This window comes from Neovison vison, chromosome 14 (assembly GCF_020171115.1).
Source record: "Neovison vison isolate M4711 chromosome 14, ASM_NN_V1, whole genome shotgun sequence".
Classification (NCBI taxonomy): Eukaryota; Metazoa; Chordata; class Mammalia; order Carnivora; family Mustelidae; genus Neogale; species Neogale vison.
Window position 1 is genome coordinate 38,682,026 of NC_058104.1, and position 24,023 is coordinate 38,706,048.

Consider the following 24,023-nt stretch of genomic DNA (forward strand, 5'->3'; position numbering starts at 1 on the left):
CATTCTAAAGAGCTGTTCAAAAGCAAAGTTGGGGCTCCTGGGCGGCTCAGTCAGTTAAACGTCTGACTCTTGATTTTGGCTCAGGTCATGATCTCAGGGTCATGCGATCAAGCCGTGTCAGGCTCCAGCTGGGCATGGAGCCTGCATAATATTCGCTCTCTCTCTCCCCCTCTGCCCCTCTCCTTCACCTACACCCGTTGCTCTCAAAAAAAAAAAAAAAAAAAGAAAGAAAAGAAAAAAAGAAAAGGCAGTAAACTTGTATGTGACAGGTCATATGTGGCCCACAAAGCTTAAAATATTATCTAGCTCTGGCTCTAACCATCGGGCGGTTAGCAGGCATAGACCGGAAGGGGAAAAGGAGCCAGGGCAGTGGGCAATGCAGTGAAGGGCCCTGCCTTCCGCTAAGGAACGCAACGGGCCACATTTAGTACAAGTCAGTGCAACACCGAGATGCAAAAGCCTCTTCAGCCTTTCCGTCGCCGCTCCTCCCTGGCTCTACCTCTCCGCAACCCCCTAGCTCACGTGTTCAGAGTTCAGTCCTTAGCCCTCTCCTCTATGCCGCTCTTTCCAGAAGCAAAATCAGCACCGATGGCTAAAAGCCAGGCTCACCGAATCAGGCTACCCTGCTGCGCATCTATTTCCCTCACTTCCCAGTTCTGGGGTCTCTGGCAAATCACTTCACCTGTTTTGGCCCTCGGTTTCCCCATTTATGAAATAGAAATAACAGCAATTTTCTCAAGAGAATTCAATGAAGTGAGGCATGTCAAACGCCAGCACACAAGTGGTCCATAATGTTGGCTCCGACAAATGATATCCACTGCTCTATTTCCGACAATCATTTATAAAACACTGACTTTGAAATCTCCCGCTCTTTTCCATGATAGACTGACAATGGTCTCCCAATGTCCACTCACCCCTTCCTTTTTTTTTTTTTAATTTTTTTTGGAGATTTTATTTATTTTTTTGACAGAGAGAGAGGACAAGCAGGCAGAGAGAGGAGGAGGAAGCAGGCTCCCTGCCGAGCAGAGAGCCCGATGCGGGGCTCGATCCCAGGACCCTGAGATCATGACCTGAGCCGAAGGCAGCGGCTTAACCCACTGAGCCACCCAGGCGCCCCGACGCCCCTTCCTTCTTTTAGTATGAGGATTCCCGGGTCTGAATGAACACACACGGCCGTCCAGCCGGAGGTACTTCAGATATCCCCACAGGGTGGGAAGAATATGGGACTTAAGTACTAGCCAATGGGATCAGCACAGTTTCCAGGCCTCCCACTTCCTCTTCTCCTTATCTGCCTGCACAAGGATGTGGGGCTGGGGCACCAGCTTTCACCATGTAGCTGAGAACCATCACCCAGGGGATGGTGGACCAGTAAGGGATTGGGACCCGAGTCCCTAGATGACCCTGTGGAACACAACTGGCTTAACCCCAAGCCCGGACTGCCCCCCACCTCTGTCCTGTCCCACGAGAAGTAAACTGCTTTGTTTGAATCACTGTTCTGGAATCCCCTTGTGTACAGCCACTTAGCCTATGCGCAATCCAAACGCTTCATCTCCAGCTGCCTCGCTTATGTCCCAAGCTGGTCTCAAACTCCTCTAACCAATCTCGGTCTGCCTTACAGACCCTTACGTTCCCGAACACAGGGACTACCCCAAGTACTTCTTGGTAACAGCCTTATCACAGCTCTTTATTCCCAGCCAGGAAGGCCTTTCGCTCTGGCCTTCGACACCCCCACATCCAACTGGTCACACGCGCCGCAGCTGGCTGCGCACGTCCCTCTTTGACCCCTCCCTCAGCTCAGATCTTAACCGCCTCCGCTTCAGATGTTTTGTCCTTTCTGGTCGGCTCTCCGGCCTCCAATCCCATAGTCTACAATGCTGCTCCATGACTCTTCTTTAAACCGGATCCATTCGTGTATTTTGTTTCCGGAAGCCCAAGGCACTGAGTTTCCGAGAGGCGCGCCCTCCGCACACACCCACAGCAAGCGTGCTGTCCGTCACCCTGCCCATCCTTTGCTCCTTCTCCCCTGCCTACGTCTCTGCTTCTCAAACGCGGTGGAGGACCATTTACAAAAATTCTCCAGTTTCCCGGGAATCACTACTTTTGGAAACACGTTACAGATCAGAAATACGCTAGCAGGGGCGCCTGGGTGGCTCAGTGGGTTAAAGCTGCTGCCTTCGGCTCAGGTCATGATCCCAGGGTCCTGGGATCGAGCCCCGCACCGGGCTCTCTGCTCAGTGGGGAGCCTGCTTCCCTTCCTCTTTCTCTGCCTGCCTCTCTGCCTGCTTGTGATCTCTGTCTGTCCAATAAATAAATAAAATCTTAAAAGAGAAAGCAAGCAAGCAAGCAAGCAAGCAAGCAAGCAACACGGTCGCACATCTCCATGTCACAGGGACGGCGTGGTGCTCAGCGCTGACTCCTCCCCGCACTGCCAGTCTTCATCGGGTCCAGGCTGACAGCAGATCACGCCGGTCCAAGGACCACACTCCCACAGGCTGACACGGACTCTCCCTTCTCCCCCACCTGGAGAACCGCCAGCCCGCCCCCAGCAAGGACAACCTACCGCCACCGCCGCCATTATGTGTTCCTGATATTTACCCTCCAGAGTCCCATCCTCGTCTACACAGCCCCTGCCCATTCCCCCACGTTCTACGCAGTTCACTTCGATGCACCCACTGCCGTCCAAGCCCCTGGCAGAACTTCTCACGTGCTCCCACGATCTTCTGTCCCAGTCAGAGAGCAGCAGGCTCGCTCAAGTCGGGGATGCGCCCTAGTCCTCTCCGCATCCTGAGCCCTGGGCCTACCATGTGGCAGAAGCTCAGAAACAGAAGCCGCAAACGCCCGTGTCCCACCCACCTCTGTGGCGCCATGCAGATGAGCACGCACTGTAACGACTCTGAACAGAACTTTAATAACTCGGGGCGTGGGCCGCGACCGAGAGGCCGGGAGCGCGGCAGCGGGGCCATCAGTAGGCCGTCTGAGACTGCGGCTGGCGGTAGCCGCCCCGGCGCATGTAGCCCTCGTTCTTGCGGTAGCCGTCCTTCTGGTCTGCAGGGGAGAGGGGAGGGGAGGAGGCCGTGAATGACCGCAAAGAGGCGAGAAGGGGGCCGGGACCTTGGGAGAACAGAGGGACAGAACCACGGACCTCGGAAGTAGCCACCGTAGGTGCCCTGCTTGTGGTCGAACACCCGCTCATTATTCTCCACCAGGCTGCCCAGCTTCTCCGCCAGCTGCAGGGCCAGGTTCTGCTGGGCGGTGGGCTCGGTGCGGTGCATCACCACCGTCTGCGTCGGCTGGTCCAGGGAGGCCTGGTGGAAGCGAGGCAGGACGGCCATGACACAGATCGCCACTCCCGATTCCGCACGACTCCACCTGCCCACCTTCCGCCCTGGCCCTTACCATCAACTCCTCGTTAATGATCATCTTGCTGATGATGGAGTGCACAGTGGGCAGGTCCAGTTCAAACATGTCAGACAGAGTCTCCATGCTGGGGAGAAGGAAGGCAGGGAGCAGGGAGCAATCAGGAGCCTGGACCACAAGGCTGGGGCCCGTCTGCCGTCCCAGGGCCCATCCTACCTGATGGAGTCATAGACGCTGCTGTAGGTGAAGAGGTAGGTCCGCAGTGACTCCTCCTGAATCTTCCTGTGGGGCAGGAGAGGGGAAAGCGGGTAAACCTTCAGGGAAGGAGACCGTTTCTTCCCCGCCCCCCACGGCCTCCTCTTTGCTCACCGAACCAGCATGGCTCGGACTTTGTCAGCCTCGGGGAAAAGGTCCCACACTTTGCCGTTCATCTTCTCGTTGATGATAAAGCTGTGGCAGGTCTTCCAGTCGCCCATCTTCATAGCCTTGGAGGCAGCAACCACGTGTTCCCTCATGGACTCAGGAGGGCCTGGAAGGTCGGGAATACGGCAGGGCCCGGGGTGAGCGCGGGACCATAGTTCCCGCCTCAGGCACCACTCAAGGAGGAACAAGGGACAGGAGAGCAACCAACCGGACTGGGACTCTCCAGCTCTCCAGTAAATAGCCCTGTGACTGTATAAATCACTTAATATCAAAACACACTTATTTAGACTAAATCAGTCTCTGGCATGCTTCAGGGGATCGGTGAGCCCCTCGAAACAGCAATTATCATGTCTATCCTCAGAGGTTCATTTCCCTAGACCTAAAAAATTCTTCTTTCCTTCTTGTTTTTCAAGTAGGCTCCACACCCATGGTGCCTAACATGGGGGCTGAAGTCAGGACTCTGATAAGCCCAGGATCTGAGCTAAGATCAAGAGTTGGGGCACATTTAACCAACCGGGACACCCAGGCACCCCGACCTAAAGAAATCTTCTAGTATCTCAGCTGGAACTGTATCTACCAAACTTCACTCCTTCTTATACCCCCCTCTTCATGACTTAACCACGGCTGTGTATGACTGCTTCAATTTGTTTTTCTTTAAAAACAAACCAGGAAAAGAAAACATGGCAAGCAAGAGTACCTGGAGTTCAGAGTAGACAACGAAAGTGCAAAAAACTTTACGAATGAAGGGATGGCAGGCGTCAAGAAACATGAACACGGCAGGTCCCAGCACAGGGAGCAAGCTCAAAGGTGTAACAGATCAGCCCCAGAGAATAACGTATGAACGAGGGTCAGTGTAAGGAAGAGAACACAACCCTTCTGATCAGCTTCTACTCTGTCACTTTAAAAAGAGATAAAGTTAGAGGCTCAAAGACTATTTCCCTACAAAACCAAAAGTAGCAGAGACCCGAACCAGAAACTGCCCTTTGATCCCTGGCCAGCATAAAGAGGCAGGAACTGCAGTGAGACAGAGGGCCCTAAGCGATGCTGGAGACAGAGACTTTCTCAATTTTCCAATTAGCATAAAACAAAGCCTCTGGGCACCTGGGTAGCTCCGTCGGTTAAATGCCTGCCTTTGGCTCAGATCGTGGCCCCAGGATCCTGGGATGGAGCGACGCATCGGGCTCCAGGCTCAGCAGGGAACCTGCTCTACCCCCCTCCCTCTCTCCTTCCCCCTCTGCTTGTGCACATATGTTCTCTCTCAAATAAATAAATAAAATCTTAAAAAAAAATGAAGACAAGGCATTGAGGGGCGAGTGAGCAAGTGCGCTGCGGGGCCCGCACTCACCCAGCAGGGGCTGCCGCTCGCCCACCCGCAGCTGGTGATGGAACTGCTTGCTGATCATGCGGCGGCGGGCGTCACTCTCGTGCGCAGCCATGTAAGGGATCTCCAGGAGCATGGCAGACACCAGATAGACACACTCCAGCAGCTCCAGGTTGATATGCAGGTGGAAGGGCACCTGCCGGCGCCGCTCCACCTTCTCCTGCTCCTGGTTGCGCTCCTGCAGGCTGCGCAGCAGCAGCCCCTGGCCCAGCAGCTCCTTGGCCCGGCCGCTCGACTGAATGTCCAGCAGGGCATTGTGCGCGTCCTTGGTCAGGCCTTGGCGGAAAGCACAGATGCCCAGCTGCACCATGGTGCGGTTGTACAGGATCTGCGAACGAAGGGCCAGGTGCTCAGAAGGGGCCGCCACAAGGCAAGCCGTCCACCGGGTCTGCAGATGTTCGCCGAGCACCCCCGGGATCCTGAGCGCTAGGCTAGGGGCTGGGACAGAGAACAAACCTGACAAGTCCCTGTCCTCCCATGGAGCTGACGTGCTAGGGGTAAGGGGACGGAGGACAAAATAACCACAGTATGCAGAAGGGGACTCATGCCAAGGAGAAAAAGAAAACCGAGGAGGGAGTCAAGAAGGGAGCTGTGTGGTGGTGGCAGGAACTCTATTTTACACAGCTAACTAGGGGAGGCCTCATTCTCCGGGGAGTAAGTTTAAATAAAAACCTGACAGAAGAAAAGGGACCAAGTCATGCAGGTATCTGGAAGAAGAGTATTCTAGAAAAAAAGGAAAGTCAATGCAAAAAGGCCCCTGTGGAAAACCACGCCAGGTGTACTCAAGGGACCAGGAGAGCCACCCGGCTGGAACTGTGAAGATGTGAGCATGAACTGGTTTTTTTCATGTGGTTTTCCACAAAGGCACCAAAACAATAGATGGGGAAAGAACGTCTTTGACCCTGACTTCATACCATGTATCAAAACCATAGATCTAAACATGAAAGCTAAAGCCTTTAAGAACTTTCAAAAAAATTACAAAAGGTTAAGAAAAAAAAAGTATCTTCATCAATTATTGAAGTTTCTTTAGCTAAGACCCCAAAAATAATAAGCATGAAAGAAAAAACTGTTTATTAGACTATACCACCAGACATGGTGTTAAAAATGAATAGGCAGAACACACACAGGAAAAAAATATTTGAAAAACATTTGTCTGACAAATGTCAGATTATAATAAAAAGTGGTGAGTTTCAGGGGTTATCAGGGACTACGAACCAACACCACACGGAAATACCATTCAACAACCAACGTGGCTTAAATTAGAAAGATCAACAAATCAACAAAATCAACAAAGAGTACAATACGCACACGTTCCGGAAGGAGTGTAAAGCGATGTAAGCATTTTTGGGTTTCTTATGAAACCGGACACACACCTACACTTTGATCCTACTCTTAACCATCCACCCAAGAGAAAACGTACGGCTGGTTAGGACAACCCCACACTGGACACAGACCAGGAGCCTCAAGAGGAAGAGAGATCAAGAACTTGAGATAAATCCATGCACTGGACTAAGACGGGACAAATTCCAATGCTGTTTAAAAACCGCCATCGGGGCGCCTGGGTGGCTCAGTGGGTTAAAGCCTCTGCCTTCGGCTCAGGTCATGATCCCAGGGTCCTGGGATCGAGCCCCGCATCGAGCTCTCTGCTCGGCAGGGAGCCTGCTTCCTCCTCTCTGTCTCTCTGCCTGCTTCTCTGCCTACTTGTGATCTCTGTCTGTCAGATAAATTTAAAAACCGCCATCACGTGGGTCCCCCTCAGATTTGCAGGTTAACATGCACTATTCAACACACCAAGATCGTTTCATTGTTCCAAACGCATTTACAGGACCTGCCTATTGGCGCGGCCGCAATGCTCCGATATGACAACGTCGCCCCCGCACGGCCACAACAGCCAGCGGTCCCACAGTCCTGTCCCAGCATACAGCACTGCACCTAGGCCCGTGCTTTCCTTAGTTTTACAACTGTTAAGATTTCTCTCACCTTCTAAAGTAAGAGCTCTCTTGTGTTCCTCAACTAGACACACAGCAGGGATCATAAACATGAGCCAAACCCCGACCTCCACCCCAGAGGCCTCCAGGGGCGTCAGAACAGGCCCCCACATGCGAACGGGCAGGAGGGTCAGAGATGTCGGGCATCTGGGTTCCGCTCATTTCTCCACCAGCCAGCCAGGCAGCTAACCTGGTTGAGCCAGTATGGCCCAAGGACAGGGGCCCGGCCCGGTCTTCGCTTCGCCACCAGGGCCAGAGCGGCCCGTTCCCATCGTACCTGCACCGGCGGGTCGGCGTGCTGGATGTTGTCCTGCAGGTGGCTCATGAGCATGAGGTCCCGGGCCTGGTACCAGCGCGAGTGCAGGGCGTGGTGGTAGATGTGGCAGAGGATGGCGCACGTGCGGATGCGGTCCGTGCGGTCCTTGGCATAGATGTACTTGCACAGCCTCTCCATCAGCACAGCCGAGTCCTCACCCTCGTTCTCCGCCTGGTCCTGCTCAGACTGGGGGGGTGGCGCAGGATGCCACTGGGAGACTCGGCAGAGACGGCAGCTCCGGCTTCCACTCTGTCCAGCCTGGTTCCCGTCCCTCCCTGCGTCCCTCCCCGCTCCGCCTCCGACCATTCCCAGGAGTCAGATCGGCTGGTACATCGCCATGGACACCTCCCTCTCCTCTGGGACAGGTCCACAAGACTCACCTTTGAGGAGCCCTCCGGGGGGGTGAGCTGCCGCTGGTGAGCTTTGTAATCGAACTTGTAGTAGGTGTGGAGGATGCGCCTCAGGTAGACGCGGCAGACCTCCTCGGTGGTGCCCTTCTCCTCCAGGTAGCGCTGCACCCGCTCGATGATGGCGCACACCTGCGCCTCGTCCTTCAGGTGCTCCACGTACTCTGGCAGGAGAGCCCCCTCCGCTCAGCGGGCACCGGGCTGCCCCCGTCGTCCGTCCCCATCAAGCCGGCTACCCCCACGCACCTTCGGCAGCTGCCAGCAGTCTCCTCACCGTGCCCTGAAGACACCATCCCTTCCCCGGACACCCACTCTCTGCTCCTGTCCCGTGAGCTCTTCTGCTACCTCCTGCCCTGATTAACTCCCCCTCCTCATTCAGATCTTACTTCAAAGGGCCCCACCTCAAGATGCTTCCTTCAAGCATTGTCCACAGCGGCCGCCCCATCTCTAACACAGGTCCCTATTCAAATTCCTAATGCACGCTTCACATTATCTGTTAATTGCCTCGTTTTATCTGCGTGTTTAACGGTCTTTCTCCAGAACCAAAATATAAGCTCCAGCCTCTGGCTGCCTTGTTCATCACTCTGCCCCGACGGCATGTGCGGGCATTCATACCCCCAACCCAAGTGCCTCTGATCCAAGCCAAACAAGCAAAGTGGACTCAGGCCAGACCCCAACAATTCTCAAAGTATAGTCCACAAACAGCAGCATCACCAGGGAACGTGTAAGAAATGCAAAATTTAGGGGACCCCCACCCCCGACCTACTGAATCAGAAGCTATGGGAATGGGGCCTAGCATCTTCCCAGGCCCTTCATGTAAAGGCTGGGGCAAGGGAAGGGCTGGCCCCCGAGACACTGTCAGTGAAATCCTTAGTTTCATCCCCTGCACCTTCCCTCTCACTGATGCCCACGCTTGCCCAAGCTTACCTTGGGAGTGAGGATCGGTATTTTGCATTATTTTGGTAAATTCTTCATCCATTCGTTCCACGAGGGTTAGGATACAGCCACGGACACGCAGTGGCTGAACAAGAAGGCAAGGAGGAGCAAATAAATTAACCCAGAATCAGTGCCAGACTGTGACCCTTCTGTTTCCACTGAGCCTTCATCAGCATACAACGTACACCTCCAATTAGCCTCCAATTTTCTTTCTTTCTTTTTTTTTTTTTTAAAGGTTTTATTTATTCATTTGAGAGAGACAGACATAAGCAGAGAGACAGGCAGAGGGAGAAGAAGACCCTGCTGAGCTGGGAACCCAATGTGGGGCTCGATCCCAGGACCCGGAGTTCATGACCCGAGCTGAAGGCAGATGCTTAACCATCTGAGCCACCCAGGTACTACCCCCCGAGCCCTCGCCAATTTAGGTCTTTACCTGGTCAACATTGTGCAGGTTCTCACTCTCCTCCAGAATGTTCTCTCCAACGAAGATGTTAGGGTTTGCAAACAGGATGTCCATCAGCTCATTGATGCAGTCCAGGCACTTCTGCCACATCTCAGGCTGTCAAGAGAGCAGATGGCAGTCAGAGGTGTGAAGGTGGCCGAAGCAGAGACTCTTCACCAGGCATCCATGGGCCTTCAACTACCAAGACTGCTTCCACAGCCCTTGAGTTTTAAGACACCAGGCAGGACCCCCACCCACCCACCCCAACTAGCTCAGCTCTGGGACGCTCCTCTCCATTGCCCTCACCTTCATGTACGTGGCCAGGTTTGGGTTGTAGTCATAGAGAGAGGCGATGATATTGAACTTGATCTTGACTATGACACCCTCTCCCAGGTTGTTTTCAGATGCAATCTGTACCAGCAGCTGCAGCAGTTCAATCTGGGCTGCCCTGGAGGGGAACAGAAAGGGGTGAGGCATCGGAGACAAATCAAAAAACCTCATCCTGTCACACAGCGTGCCCTCTTTAGACAAGCCAGGGCAGCGGTCACTCCCACGACCCCACTATCCTCACCACCTGCCCACCTGCTTCTCCTTTATTAATTCCAAACAGAAGCAGCAATAATGCTAACAATCCGCTATCCCCTCCAGTTACCAAATAATTAAAGAAAGTGGGTATTCCCATTCTGCATATGGGAAAATAATCCCCAAAGTTTAAGTGACTGGTTTAAGATCAAAGGGAGAGTTCAGAGCAGACTGGTATGTTCCAAGGACACCACTCCTTCAATGGCAGCCACACACAGGTCTTCCCAAACAGTGCCACTTCCCCATCAACCTCCATCCGGGTTTTAGACAAAAGAGCATTCCCCCCGCAATCCCGCAGTCCCGGCCCACGAATCTCACCGATCCGTCCCCTTCTTGCCTCGCGCCTGCAGGATCTCATTGAGCTTCTTGATGACGACAGCGTGCGTGATCTCGGTTCCCTTGGCAAACATTTTTGGCTTCTCCTGGGTAACACATGTCCTATCATGTGCAAGCTGATCTAAACCCATTCTCGCCTTCACTTTTCTCCCAAACCAACCAGGGGGGCCCCCGTGTGCTCCTCCAAATGGTTTCCCAATTCATTTTAATACTAAAGCCCAGTTTAGTATTAAACTGGGTGGCTCAGTCAGGTAAGCGTCTGGCTCTTTGTTTCAGCTTGGGTCATGGACTCGACCCTGCACTGGGCTCCGCACTCAACGAGGAGTCTGCTTGAAGATTCTTTCCTGTGCCCCTCTCCCCACTCAAGCACATGCGCATGCCCTCTCAAATAAATCCTTTAAAAAAAAAAGGCAAACACAAAAAACCACAAAACACTAAAGCCTTTACCTTAACGAGGGGCACGCCACCGCGGACCCTTTCCCACTCCCCGCCTTCATTGTCTTCCTCCTCCTCATCCAGGCGCTTAGATTTCCTATCGTGCTTCTTCTTGGCTTTGTCCTCCCGTTTCTTCTCAGCTGCCTTCTTGTCCTCTTCTGTGGTGGGAGCCCTGCCAGCATGGGAGAAGATGAAAGACCCATCCCACTCTACCTCTGAGGCTTCTTCTTCTCATGAACTTCTCTTATTCTCTCCATCAAGCCCTGGGTTCAAGTTATATTCGATGAGAGTGAACTAAAGTTAACCGTAACCATAGCCAAAGCAAGGACTATCAAGCATGTGAACCTGGCCGAGAACTAACCAAGGCCTGTGACCACATCATACAAAGAAAATCTTCCTGGTCTAATAAGGTAGAGGGGCCAGCCCGGTCGGTGTGGACAGCCTGCCCTGTTGCCCCACAGCTAACTTCCCAGGTCTCCCGGAGGAAACTATATCCGAGACACTGTTGTTCTTTAATACTAGTTGCTCTATCCAATCTTCTCACTAGCCAACAACTGACCAGTTTGAAATTAGCGTAAAAATATTTGCTGTTCCCAGACTGAATGCTCCCCACTTAGGAGAATTAAACTAAATTCTGAATTTAAAAAACAACTGTTCCAGACAACAGAATTCCCCCAAAAAAGCAAAAAAGACCACTGGCTATCCCAAAGCAGTCTCAGGCCACTTGGTGTCTGAAACCATCTCCACATTTTAATACTAAGTAATGACATATAAGCCCAACAACGGAAACAAATTATCTCAAACTTTCATAGATACTGATGAACAAATGTTTCCAAACTTAACAAATACTCAAATTATATTTCTCTTCAACTGCCACTTAAATATCTACAAACACCTTTCATTTTAACTGCTTAAAAGATCTGACTGTTTTAGTAGTAATTGAGAAATTTGCCGAATGGATCACTTGCCTGCCTGCTAAAGGATGCCAGAACTTGAAAGCTTGCAGGTTTTCTCCCTATACTACAGCAACGCTCTCTTTTTAATGACAAAAGCTCCCTTAGAGGTAAAATCCTTTGCAAACACACAAAGTATGTTCATTAAACTGAAACCTCTTGGTCATATCCCTAAACCTTTAAGATCAAAAAACATAATGGTATTTTATGGGACGCCTGGATGGCTCAGTCGGTTAATACGCTGCCTGCCGCTCAGGTCATGATCCCAGAGTCCTGGGATCGAGTCTCACATCAGTGGGGAGCCTGCTTCTCTCTCAGCCTCTGCCTGCCACTTTGCCTGTTTGTGCTCTCTCTCTGACAAATAAATAAATAAAATCTTTAAAAAAAAAAAAAACAAACCCAAAAACATAATGCTATTTTAAAATCAATGTTGCTTAAATTTCAAAAGAACTTTCCAGGCCTAAAATTTTACTCTTAGCCCTAAACATATTAGGATTAACACTTCAAAAACACAATGAATTCTCAACCTATGAAATCCCCCGGCTTTTTTTTTAAGATTTTGTTTTGAAGTCATCTCTACACCCAACAAGGGGCTCGAACACATAACCCCGAGGTCAAGAGCTGCATGCTCCATCCACTGAGACAGCCAGGGGCCGCTCTCACCCTATGAAACTCTAGTTGGAAGACAAATTTGGCTTGACCTCTCTGCTATGAAAGATTATACCTTCGTATATTCACATCTTGTTAGCAATTAGAAAACTAATGTTTATGCTCTCTCCGTTATAAATCCAACTGATGCAAGCTACTTCACCAACGGGGTATCACCAAATACACTTCTTTTTAAATACGAAGCCAAGAGTCAAAAGGTATTAAGAGACACCAACATAAGTCAGCCCTGAAACTCCGCTGGGAGGGATCATTCCACGCCCTCTCAACAACTCCTGAACTAGAGTCTGTATGCGCTCCTGCTTAGGGTCCTGACAGTTCGGACATCCCGTCCCACCAGATTCATTCTGAGGCGCGCGCGCGCTCTCTCTCTCTCTCTCTCACACACACACACACACACACACACACACACACGCCTTCAGAAGCCAGTAACTCTTAGAAGTGGGCAGCATGTCTGTGAAATCCCACAGTCATGCTACTGGGGGTATATGACTTCCTCCAACACGCCTTCAAATCAAGGTCCATAACCAAGACAACAGACTTACATTTTTAAAATTATGTCTTCCTTCTCTTTCACTCCTTTTGCAATAATCTTTTTTGCCTTTTTTCTCCACTGTCGACATATCAGCAGTTAAATATTATCAAAGTTTCAAAAGAACCTTGCTCACTGTATCAACAGTTAAATATTATCTCAGTCTCAAAAAAATCATGACTGTTCACTGGTGAAGGGCATCGAGAGGACATAACTGCCGGGTGACCCTTGACCTGACCCTGGGTAACGGGAGACCCCTTACCTTCTCCCCGTCCTTGCAACGTACGTTCTGCCCACCATTCCCACTCTGGGGGCCGGTTCAGGAACACAGCCCTGTGAGTAACGTGTTAAGACCAGACTTCCGGACTGTATATGTGACGCTACCCCATTAAGAGCTCTGTATAAACTTGTATGATTCCTGTGGCGGGTGCAGAGATGGACTAGCCTTGGCACCTTCCAAGACAAGTCTCGCCTGTTGGCTCCCTTGCTTACAGAACCTGCCGCTGCCCACGTGGAGACATCTGCCTCTTTCTTTGGTCTCTCCCTGCCCTCCACGTACAGCGGCCGGCTTCAGATTTCACCCTCAGAACACCCAAGGTGGTGACCCAACACTCACATTCGATTAAGAGAATAACGTGGTCATTTATCAGAAGGGATCCAAGACACTAGATTTCATCAGATTGTAGTTAAGACTTCCTACCCCATGGACACCTGGGTGGCTCAGTGGGTTAAGCCTCTGCCTTCGGCTCAGGTCATGATCTCAGGGTCCTGGGATCGAGCCCCGCATCTGGCTCTCTGCTCGGCAGGGAGCCTGCTTCCCCCCCCTTCTCTGCCTGCCTCTCTGCCTACTTGTGATCTCTGTCAAATAAATAAATAAAAACTTAAAAAAAAAGACTTCCTACCCCAACTACAGGAAACACTGGAAACATTAATGTCCGATTAGAGGTAATGTAATTTACCTCTACTGTCCATAAAGCAAGTTAAATCAACATTTTAGCCCCAAACTCACATTAATAACTTCCTTAGCTAAAAATTAGTTAACCCTAAATAAAAACTGTAATAAAGCCAGCCAAGACGATTATAAAGATGTACAATGAAGACCATCTGACTGTAACTGGATACTTTGGCAAAGTCTGTCAATTAAGAAACAAGCTACTTGAGGGGATCCTGGGTGCTCAGTGGGTTAAGCAACTGTCTTTGGCTCAGGTCATGATCCTGGAGTCCTGGGATCAAGCTTGGCAGGGAGTAAGCTTCTCCCTCTCCCTTTGCCCCTCCCCCAGGCTTGGGTGCTAAAGAAAAAAGCCACTTGAAAAAAGGAAAAAAATCCATTTCATTGAAAAGTTAACTGATTCTCTAAGGCATTCCCATAGAAAGGCATATCCTGATTCAAAAACTAAATAGAACATAGACTATAATGTTTCTGATAATATCTGTGATTGGCCTCCTATTTTCTGCCAAACCTACTACCTAATGTCCAGGTGCCTTAATGTTGCTAGACAGCCTTATTGTACACCAAAAAGAGATAGAAGCTCTTGATTTAAACTCATTCCTTTTTGTGCTTGTTTTAACCAAAAAACGAAAGCTGAGAAAATCTGATGAGGAAAAGGGTAGAGATTGATTTACTATGGAGATGCTGAAAAAGGATCCTGGCAGACATTATGGAAACAGACGGTCATGCTTCTAGAAAACCCATTAACAACTAACACCAACCCTGGTTGGCTTAGATAGCTAATGAGAAAAAAAACGTGCAATCAAAATTCACTGTTCCCATACCATCTGTGATTTCTCTCTCCTTGTTCTTTTTCCTTTTATATAAATCTTGCTTTCATCTTGGCTGGAAATCAACCTTAAAAACTGGTCTTGTGACTCATGTAAAAAATAGTGTCTCTGAATTACTCGTTGACATAAACTCAAACACAATGTCAAAGACCTCTGAGGATCCCAAGGGTAACCCAACTTCTGTCAACTGGAATTTTAACTCAACCTAATTTTAGATTTTTTTGGTTAGGTATACAAAATAAAATTTCACAGGCTAAAAATATAAATCAAGGGTAATCTCTAAAAGGATAAACTATAACTACCAAACCAACTATAACTACCGTTATGGAGGGAACCATAATGAGTAAGAGGAGAAAAGTATACAACCTAGAAATGCTTTAAAAAGTAGAAAAAAGTAATTTGAGAGGCAGGGCAGGGCGTTGTGGGGGGGAGGGAAGGGAAAAATGAAACAAGATGGGATCGGGAGGGGGACAAACCATGAGACTCTTAATCTCACAAAACAAACTGAGGGTTGGGGAGGGAGAGGGAGAAGGTGGCTCACTGGGGAGGGCGTGTGCTACGGTGAGTGCTGTGAAGTGTGTAAGCCTGCCGACTCACAGACCTGTACCCCTGGGGCAAATAATACTTTATATGTTAATTAAAAAAAAAGTAGCACAGCGAGTGACAAAGAAAATAGAAGATAGGATTAACCTTAATTACTCTGAGTGAAAAAAGCCAAATCCCTCCCAATCAAGTAACTGTGTGGTTGCATTTACACGAAATTCTAGAAAAAGCAAACTTACCTAGAGATAGAAAGCGAATGAGCGGTTGTGCAGAGAGAGGGAGGGGTGGACTGCCAGAAAGACTGCGGCCTGATTGTAGAGGTTTGTAACTTTCAGCCTCACCACCCCCAGCAGGCGGAGAGCAAGGGCTGGAGACTGAGCTAATCGCCAAGGGGCACTGACTCACTCACTCATGCCTATGTAATAAAACTCCATACACATCCCTAAACGATGGAGTCTGGCAAGCTTCCCAGTTGGTAAAAACACACTGAGGTGCTGGGAGTGTGGTGGACCCAGAAAAGGGAACGGAAGCTCTGGGCCTGTTCTCCCACACACTGTGCTGCGCATCTCTTCCGCTTGGCTGTTCCTGAGTTGTACCCTTCACAGCCCTTTAAAATAAGCGGGTAATTACAAGTAAAGAACTTTCCCAAGTTCTACGGGGTGATCTAGTGAACTACTGAAACCGAGGAGGGGGCTGTGGAAACTCTGAATTTAGAGCTGGTTGGTCAGAAGTACAGGAGCCAAACCTGGGACCTGCCACTGGCTTCTGAGGTGGCGGCAGTCTCGTAGGACTAAGCCCTTAACCTGTGGGGTCTGGGGTTAACTCTGGGTTGTGGCAGAACTGAACTGCCTGTTGAACGCCACGTTGGTGTCCGCAGAGTTGGAGAACCGGTAGGTGTGAGGAAAAAACCCCACACATGTGGCATCGGAGGCGTTATAAACACACACACATCAGATACATATGCTTCCCGGGCTTTACCAGTCAAGTGAAGCACAAAATAAAAAAGGCTTTTCAACAAAATGCCTTTGCCTAGTCCTTTCTAGGGCCAGGGAACTCACGACCTTCTGAAGCAACGTAACCCCAACTTTTGAAAGCAGGACAGCAACCCCCACAACAGCAACCGCTCCCATAAGCAGCGACACCGTTATCGATGGACTTGATACCGGACCGCTGTGGGGCACACAGGGGCAGGCATCACCTGACTCCAAAGGAAGACACGGAAGACCCTGATGAGGGTGAAGTAACTCGGCAAAGCTGTCCAGCTACTGAAGGACTAAGGGCTGGAAGCAGAGTCCAAACCAGACTCCTGCCCGGCTCCCGGAGTGCTCCCGGGAAGCCGAGAAGAGCAGCCACGCCGCCGGCCGGTCCTGGGCTGAGCTGCTGCCCTCCAGCCCACTCAGCTCTCTGCAGCCAGGGGCAGGCAGCCCTGGTTCTACAGATGAGAAACGGAAGACGAGAAGGAAAGCAGACTGTCCGACTCCGTGCGCAGCTGGCTGGTGCCAGAAAGACACTTATTTACACCGCACGCGTGGGGAGTCCTCTCACGGTTAAAGACGTCGGGACCGTCAAATCCCATCCTCAGCACACACTAGCTTTGAGACCACTGCCACCCCACATACTTGCCCAAGACCCCTCCGTCGGCCCGGACAACCCAAAAACACTGCAAGGAAGAAGCCACCACCCTCCAGGTGACTGCTTCCCACTGTGGCCCAAGGCACCACCGATTTCTTACTTTTTCAGGAATCGTGAGGCCAGCACGGTCTGCTTCCCTTCTTCCTCCTCTGAGTCAGAATCAGAAGACGTGGAACCTGTGTCCCAGTCCTCGTCATCTTCTGAATCTTCTGAATCCTCCTCATCATCCTTAGAGAAGGAAGAGAGAGAATCAGCAGGAAAAAGATGGGGAGGCGGACCGGTGTCCCTGCTGACCCAAGGGGCAGGGATTTTCGGGAGCAAAACAAGAGTGCATATTCGTGAACCAGCACGTGGAGAGCTGGAGTGGACCACCAACCCCAGAGAGAAGTGAGGACTTGCTCTAGGGACAGAGCTCCTGGGGGGCAGACCCTGGCCCTGAATCCAGTGCTCCGGGTTCCGGGCTGCTCCGTGCTCTAACCCAAGACGAAGCCTGGTCTCAAAGCAGACTTCATTAAACCCCACCCCTCCCAAGCCTAGGACTCTCTGAGTCGTCTTCTCTCCAGGAACCTGAGAATGGTCCATGGCAGGCAAATCCCCCTTCGCGGTCCCGCCCTGGCTCTTACCTCCATCTTTTTGAGGAATTTGCGACTCTCTCCAGAAGGAGCTTCTGATTTCTTCTTCAGGAAAGCTGCAGCGCTGACTCCATCCTCATCCTCATCCTCATCCGAAGAGCCTGGGGGCGGGACGGACAGAGAAGAGAGTCAGAGCGGTGAGGAGCGAGGCGGAGGGCAACCAAGCAAGCATGCCAAGAGAATCCCTGTGCACTGGAAACCCTTCTCAGGGAGGGCCCCCACCCCTCACCTTCGGAATCCTCCTCATTCTTCTCGGCGTCTTCGTCTGCAGACTGCTCAGGGTTCTTAATCAAGGGAGACGCGAGAATCATGAACGACGCCTGCCAAACACCGCTCCTTCCACCGTCCTCCCCCTCCACCCAGGACACATGTCCTCTGGAGACTGTCCTGAATTCTTCTCCAGGCACGCCTTCCATTTGCAAATGGCCTTCTGTCTTGCTGGGGAGGGGGGAGGGGGGAGGGGAGTCGGGGGTGGTCACTGTCCCTATAGTTCAGAAAGTCTGCCTCGAGCATATCCCCACCTGCTTGTAATTTGTAATGTGGGACTCAAAATCTCGGTTGTATTTTCGGATCTTCTGGCGCAGGGTGCTCAGGGCCTTGGCATTGTTCTTGTTCATCTTCTTCTTCCCTTCCTTATCTTCCCACAGCTGAAGGACAGCAGACGGAAGAAAGAAAGAACAGGAAATGTGAGACGTCAGGCCTCACCACAACCATGAGTTCTGCTATCTGTATACCATCTGTACTGTCCACCAACTGTATTTAACTATTTTTTAAAAGCTTCTTTGTGGGGCACCTAGGTAGCTCAGTGGGTTAAAGCCTCTGCCTTCGGCTCAGGTCGTGGTCCTGGGGTCTTGGGATCAAGCCCAGCATCAGGCTCTCTGCTCAGCAGGGAGCGTGCTTCCCTTCCTCTCTCTCTGCCTGCCTCTCTCCTTACCTGTGATTTCTGTCAACTAAGCAAATAAAAATCTTAAAAAAAAAAAAAAAAAATCCTTTGTGTATTGTGACCAAAAGAAAAAAAAACAACACAAGTAAGATTATGAAAATAAGTATGATTAAAATTCTTGGCCAAAAAACGTCCCTCTCTTTGCTTCACCCCTCTTTTTATCAGGCCCCAGGAAGTACCGTACGTACAGCAAGAGGAGACAGGACCCCCAAAAGTGGGTTAAGAGCAGGACCCAGGTCCACAATCCCCTCCGGATCCTCCCTCATCCACAGAAATCACACCTCATTAAGATAGTCCTCCAGGTCAGCCAGAATGCGGATATAGAACCGGGGGACACCTTCCTTGTCCACAATGCTCTTGGCCTTCCCATATGCTTTTCCCAGGAGTTCAAACTCTTCCAGGCACTTTGTGACATCCCGAATCTTCATGGCATTACGGATGGTCCGGATGAGGTTGGTCAGCTCCTCAAACCTGGGTTGGGAGCCCAAAACCACATTGGACATGCCCACCAACACCAGAAAACCCCCACTGCTACAGAGACTCCCCACCGTCTGGCCTCCACATGGCCTCACCTCTTGTCCTTGGCACTTCGGACAACTCTTTTGGTATCTTCTTCATCCTCACTCAGCAACAAGGGCCTATTTGAAAAAACAGAGACCATTAACTGCCCTTCCTTGCTCCAGTCTTTTCAAGTGATCTCTAGTTCTCTTCTCAGATGGGGCAGAAAGACTGGAATTACTCAGGCCATCCTACTTGATGCTCAACCTTGATGCTTCCTCTTCAGAACCTCGTCATACACAACTCAATCATCTACGCCTACTTCACGTGTGCCCTTTTACCAAACACTGCTACACATACAAAGATGACCATCTCCACCCTCACAAAAATAAAAACAGGTATTTACTTACTAGGCCAGAAAACTAATTACATGAAAACACGAGTACCTAAGCACTAAAAGAAGTCAAGAAAAAAGGGTACTTCAGCTAGAACGGAAAAGGCTTTAAGAAGGTGGTACTTGAATTCAATCATAGAAACCAATGTTTTCCAGAGTGTGTGAGAAGCCAAGGGTAAAGAGAAAGTCCTAAAGGCTTTAGAACTTCTATTATTGGCATTTTTCTTTAAAAAGGAGAGACTAGGGGCAGTTGGGTGGCTCAGTGGGTTAAGCCTCTGCTCAGGTCATGATCTCAGGGTCCTGGGATGGAGCCCCACATCGGGCTCTCTGCTCAGCACTCCCCCACCCCCCGACTGCCTCTGTCTACTCGGGATCTCTGTCTGTCAAATAAACAAACAAAATCTTTAAAAAGAAAGAAAGAAAGAAAGAAAGAAGACAGACAACATTAAGATAGCAACATATCTCCATTCATTTCATTTTATTCATTTTCCAGTTATTTTGTATTTTAGAAAAAGCGATGTTGGTTTTCTGATTGGGGCAATACTATAAAATTCTATTTGGGTGAGCACATGTGTGTATCCATATGTATTATTAAACAGTGGCATGGGATACAGAAAAGGTGCAAATGGCAAGAAGCTCCTGAAACACGGCACTGTTTCAGAAAGTAAAAAGCATTTCCATTTACAGAGATAGGAGAAGGGTATTTATTTGTTTTTAAGATCCTAATCTATTTACCTGACCGAGAGAGCACATGCACAATCGGGGAGGAAAAAGGATTAGCAGAGCTCTCCATGAGCAGGGAGCCCCATGTGGAGCTGGATCCCAGCACCCTGGGATCATGACTCGAGCCAAAGGCAGCCGCTTAACCCACGGAGCCACCCAGGCGCCCCAGAGGGTGGGTATTTAGGGGAGTATCAAAAAGAAGGTAGTGACAGGTGAAGGTGAGCCGGCCGAGAGTACCAGGCGGCTGCGCTGCAGAGCCGGAGCCAGCAGATCCCCAATACCAAGTGAGCGCTTCGGGTTTTTGGTGGTAAGAGTAACTAGGGCTTTCGGAGTCCCCCGCCGAGCGGAGGCGGCGGTACAGAGCCTGTAGACGTGCAGGCCAGTTGGGGAGCTGGTCCCACAGCCCCCCGCCCGCGGGACATCTCCTCCGCCCCTACCCCCTTGCGCCCAGAGGGGGAACTCCCACATTCCCAGCACCCTGAACGTGAAGGCTGTCCCTTCGACAATCCCACGGTCCCTTCAGCTCTCCAAATCCTCGGAACCCGGTCTCGCCGCGGCCTCGCGAACCTCGCCGCCGCCGCCGCCTCCGCTCCCTCTCCCCGGCGCGGCCTCCCCGAGCCCGGCGAACCGCGCGCTCCCCGAGGGGTCACCACGGCGCAGGCCCCCCACTCACTGTTTGCCGTAGTTACCCCCAACGGGTTTGGTCACGAGCTCCTCCCCCGACAGAGACGACTCGGACTCGCTGTCCGAGCCGGTGGTGAAAAACCGCGACATGGCGACGGCGCTGAGGGGCTGCGGCGGGCGCAGCCGGACCTGCGGGAGAGCCGGCATCACGACAAGAACGGGCCGAGGTCGCCCCTTCCCGACCCCCACCTCCCATCGTCCCCACAAGTACCCCGATCTGCGTCCCCTCCTCCAAGGACAAGGCCCAAGAAGTACCCACCGTCGGAGCTCGCGAGGCACACCGCGCAGCCGGAACGACGGAAACGCGGGAGGAGGGGAAAGGCGGCCCCTACGTCACTTCCGGGAGACGCTGACGAACTATGTCCGCGACTGCAATTCCCGGCGGTCTCCGCGCCTCGCAGGGGCGGGGACAGGGGCGGCCGGCGGGGCGGAGCCTGGAGAGCCTCCGAGCCGACAGTCGGCGTTTCTCCCCGGCCGCACCCGCGACCTGCGGGAGCAGAGCGTCAGGGCCGAGAGTCCGCTTCTCTAAAAAACGCCCACGGAACGCGGATGAGCTGCTAGGGTTTGGAGCTAGGCTTGGGGCAAACTTCAGATTCAAATCCTGCCTCTAGGGGCGCCTGGGTGGCTCAGTGGGTAAGGCCTCTGCCTTCAGTCCAGGTCATGATCCCAGGACCCTGGGATCGAGCCCCGCATCGGGCTCTCTGCTCCGTGCAGAGCCTGCTTCTCTCTCTCTCTGCCTGTCTCTCTGCCTACTTGTGATCTCTGTCAAATAAATAAATAAAATCTTTAATAAAAAAAATCCTGCCTCTACCGCTTTGTGTGAATTTGGGCAAATTTCCTAACCTCGCTGTGCTGCTCCCTCCCCGGCGACAAAATGAAAACACTAGCACCTACGTCATAGGATGTCTGAGAATTAAATGACTTCGTATACGTGAAGCATTTAGGGCAGTGCCGTGTGCAAAATAAACATGCAATGAACAGGTAGCTGGTATTCACTCATTGTGCCCCAAATACTGATTTACCAAGCATTTATCACGAACCAACAGGAATACATCCATGTATACACTGAATACATCCGTGAATAAGACAGAAGTGGTCCCTGACTTCACAAGGAACTCATAGTCTATAGGAGTGGCATAAATTATCAGGTAAACAGATAATTTCAGAAAGTAACGGGTTAGCCAGGAAGATTAATTTGAATAAGAAGGGCAGAGCCTCTTGAAGAGGTGACATTTGAGTTGAGATCCAAATGACAGAAAGATGACATACAGATGGTCTTCTAGGCAAAGAGCATTCCCAACCCTTCTGGGGAAGGGAAACAGCAAGTGTAAAGGCTCTGAGGGAGGAATGAACTTGGTCATGTTCTGGGAATAAGGAGAATGCCAGTGTGTTATCAGTGGAGTGAGCAGGCACTAATAATAATAGAAGCAGATAATATTTGACCATGCAGGTCCTCATAGGCCTGTGGATTTAAATCCAGGCGGGTGGAAGAAACCATCAGCGGGGGTTTTAATGGCACAGAGACTGTTTTACCTTTTTAAGGGTGGTTCTAGTCGTTCAGTATTTGCTGCATGTCTGGGCCTGGGTTTACATGGGAGGTACAGTGTTCCCCTGAAAGAAAAGTAGGATTTAGCAGACTGAAGGGAAAGAAGGAGGCCACTTTGGGTAGAGAAAACAGCGTGAAAATCCTGGAGATGGGGAAGAAAAAGGCACAGTCAGTGTGTGGTACGTTGGGGTTTGAATGTGGAGGGTCTTTCTATATGTCTTGACCTGTCACCCCTGTTTTTCTTCTCTTCCCCTTCTCTCTGTCTCCCTCTACCCTCCTCCCTTCTTCCCTCTCTCCGCCCCACCCCGACCCACTTGATTCTGAGACTAACCTCTTCACCTTCCCAAACAGAAAGGGAATGCACAGAAATTGCCAAGGGAGCCCGAGGTAAGAGGGAAAGGAGGCGGAGTGAGATAAAAATCAATGTCACTGGAGATGAAGAAATGTCAATTCACACTAAAGGAGAAAGCTACTGATTTTAGAGCAGCTTCCTGTTACTCCCAAGACCCTGATAAGTTGCAAAAAAATATTGAATTCTATTTTTTACTAAATCATTGTAAAAAATTTCAGTTTAACAGGGAGGTGGCTTTTTAAGTGAATTTTTTATTGAAGTGTAACATAGATTCAGATGAATATTAGTGTGTGCCAAGCCCTTTCACGTGGACGATCTTTCTCTTAAAACATGTACACAATTACACAATGTAATTACATTAATTAAATGTACATTACAAAATGTAAATGATACAGAAGAAAGTACAAGAAGAAATCTCTTTCCCACCCCTGACCCCCTGGTCCTCAGCTTCTTTCCCCAGAGACAACAATAATTATCAGGTTGTAGTGCTAATCTTCCACACATTTCTCTGTATATATAGCTAAGATACAAAAAAGGATAGAGATACGTGTATAAGTGTGTGTATATGGGTTATATCAATAAGGATCTATAGAGAACTAGGTATCTGATAGATCCTTATTGTTATAATCCTTATAACATACATATATACCTTTACCTATATATAGATCCTTATTGTTATAATCCTTATAACATACATATATACCTTTACCTATATGTATAACCTACATATATACCTTTACCTCAAGGAGAGATGTATCAATGGATAGGTGGAATATATGTATATCCCCTCCTTTTTTAAAAAAAGATTTTATTTATTCATTTGACAGAGACAGAGAGTGAGTGAGTGAGGAAGGGAACACAATCAGGGGGAGCAGGAGAAGAAGCAGGCTCCCCCTGAGCAGGGAGCCTGATGCAGGGCTCTATCCCAGGACCCTGGGATCATGACCTGAGCCGAAGGCAGATGCTTAACTGCCTCCATCCCAGGACCCTGGGATCATGACTTGAGCCAACCAGGTACCCCTCTCCACCTTTTTTGTTACACAAATCATAGCATTCTTTTTGTCCTTCTGTATCTTATTTCATTATTCACATATTTTATAGCTCTTTCTATAAGGCATATAGACCTGTTTCATTCTTTTTAATGGCAGACTATTGTACCATTATATCATGAACCATAAAATGCATGTCTTCAGACTTCTCTCAGTGAATGCCTCTTTAAAATCTTCACGACAACCTGTTAGAGAAGAGGATGTTGACACCTACAGGGTGAGGTGACTTGCCCAAGATCACACGGCTAGCCTGTATTCCAACCTAAACGTTATTTCATAGCCATCAGAGCTGTTCAGAGCTTTGCTGTATCAGAGCTAGACCCTGACAATTTTTCGAGTTAAAACAACTTAGTCTTGTGATGAGGATGAATGGGAATGAGGGCAGTGGAATAAAGGGATCCTGAGAATTTCTTCCTTTATAAGGATAACGAGGCTTTTTAACTGGAGCCAAGCATAACATGGGCGTTTTTAATAGGTGAATTTTGTTAATGCCT

At 50.1% G+C, this 24,023-nt stretch overlaps 1 protein-coding gene across 2 annotated transcripts; it reads right to left on the reverse strand.

The window, feature by feature from the left end:
• Window positions 1-2,883: 2,883 nt before the first annotated feature.
• Window positions 2,884-20,901, reverse strand: LOC122895285 (eukaryotic translation initiation factor 3 subunit C). 2 transcript variants are annotated; one of them, XM_044232576.1, is made up of 21 exons: window positions 20,842-20,901; window positions 20,572-20,711; window positions 18,856-18,921; window positions 18,565-18,754; window positions 17,862-17,987; window positions 17,570-17,624; window positions 17,332-17,441; window positions 16,809-16,936; window positions 10,616-10,775; window positions 10,151-10,254; window positions 9,557-9,698; window positions 9,242-9,367; window positions 8,800-8,893; window positions 7,846-8,036; window positions 7,427-7,651; window positions 5,126-5,489; window positions 3,727-3,886; window positions 3,574-3,639; window positions 3,397-3,484; window positions 3,143-3,305; window positions 2,884-3,045 (listed from the first exon to the last, which is right to left on the reverse strand). In XM_044232576.1, the coding sequence occupies exons 2-21, from the start codon at window positions 20,670-20,672 to the stop codon at window positions 2,963-2,965; spliced, it is 2,742 nt and encodes a 913-aa protein (XP_044088511.1). In that variant the 5' UTR covers window positions 20,673-20,711; window positions 20,842-20,901; the 3' UTR covers window positions 2,884-2,962. The 2 variants fall into 2 exon arrangements, with proteins under 2 accessions (XP_044088511.1, XP_044088512.1); XM_044232577.1 differs by having other exon boundaries at window positions 20,794-20,893.
• Between the last annotated feature and the right edge of the window lie 3,122 nt (window positions 20,902-24,023).

Excerpts from the sequence above, each read along its gene's own strand:
- LOC122895285 (XM_044232576.1), bottom strand. The coding sequence starts at position 20,672 with ATGTCGCGGTTTTTCACCACCGGCTCGGACAGCGAGTCCGAGTCGTCT. Across the intron at positions 18,755-18,855 it reads CGAAGTGCCAAGGACAAGAG|GTTTGAGGAGCTGACCAACC; the intron begins GTGAGGCCATGT and ends CTCCCAACCCAG. Across the intron at positions 10,776-16,808 it reads GCCTCACGATTCCTGAAAAA|GGCTCCCACCACAGAAGAGG; the intron begins GTAAGAAATCGG and ends CCATGCTGGCAG.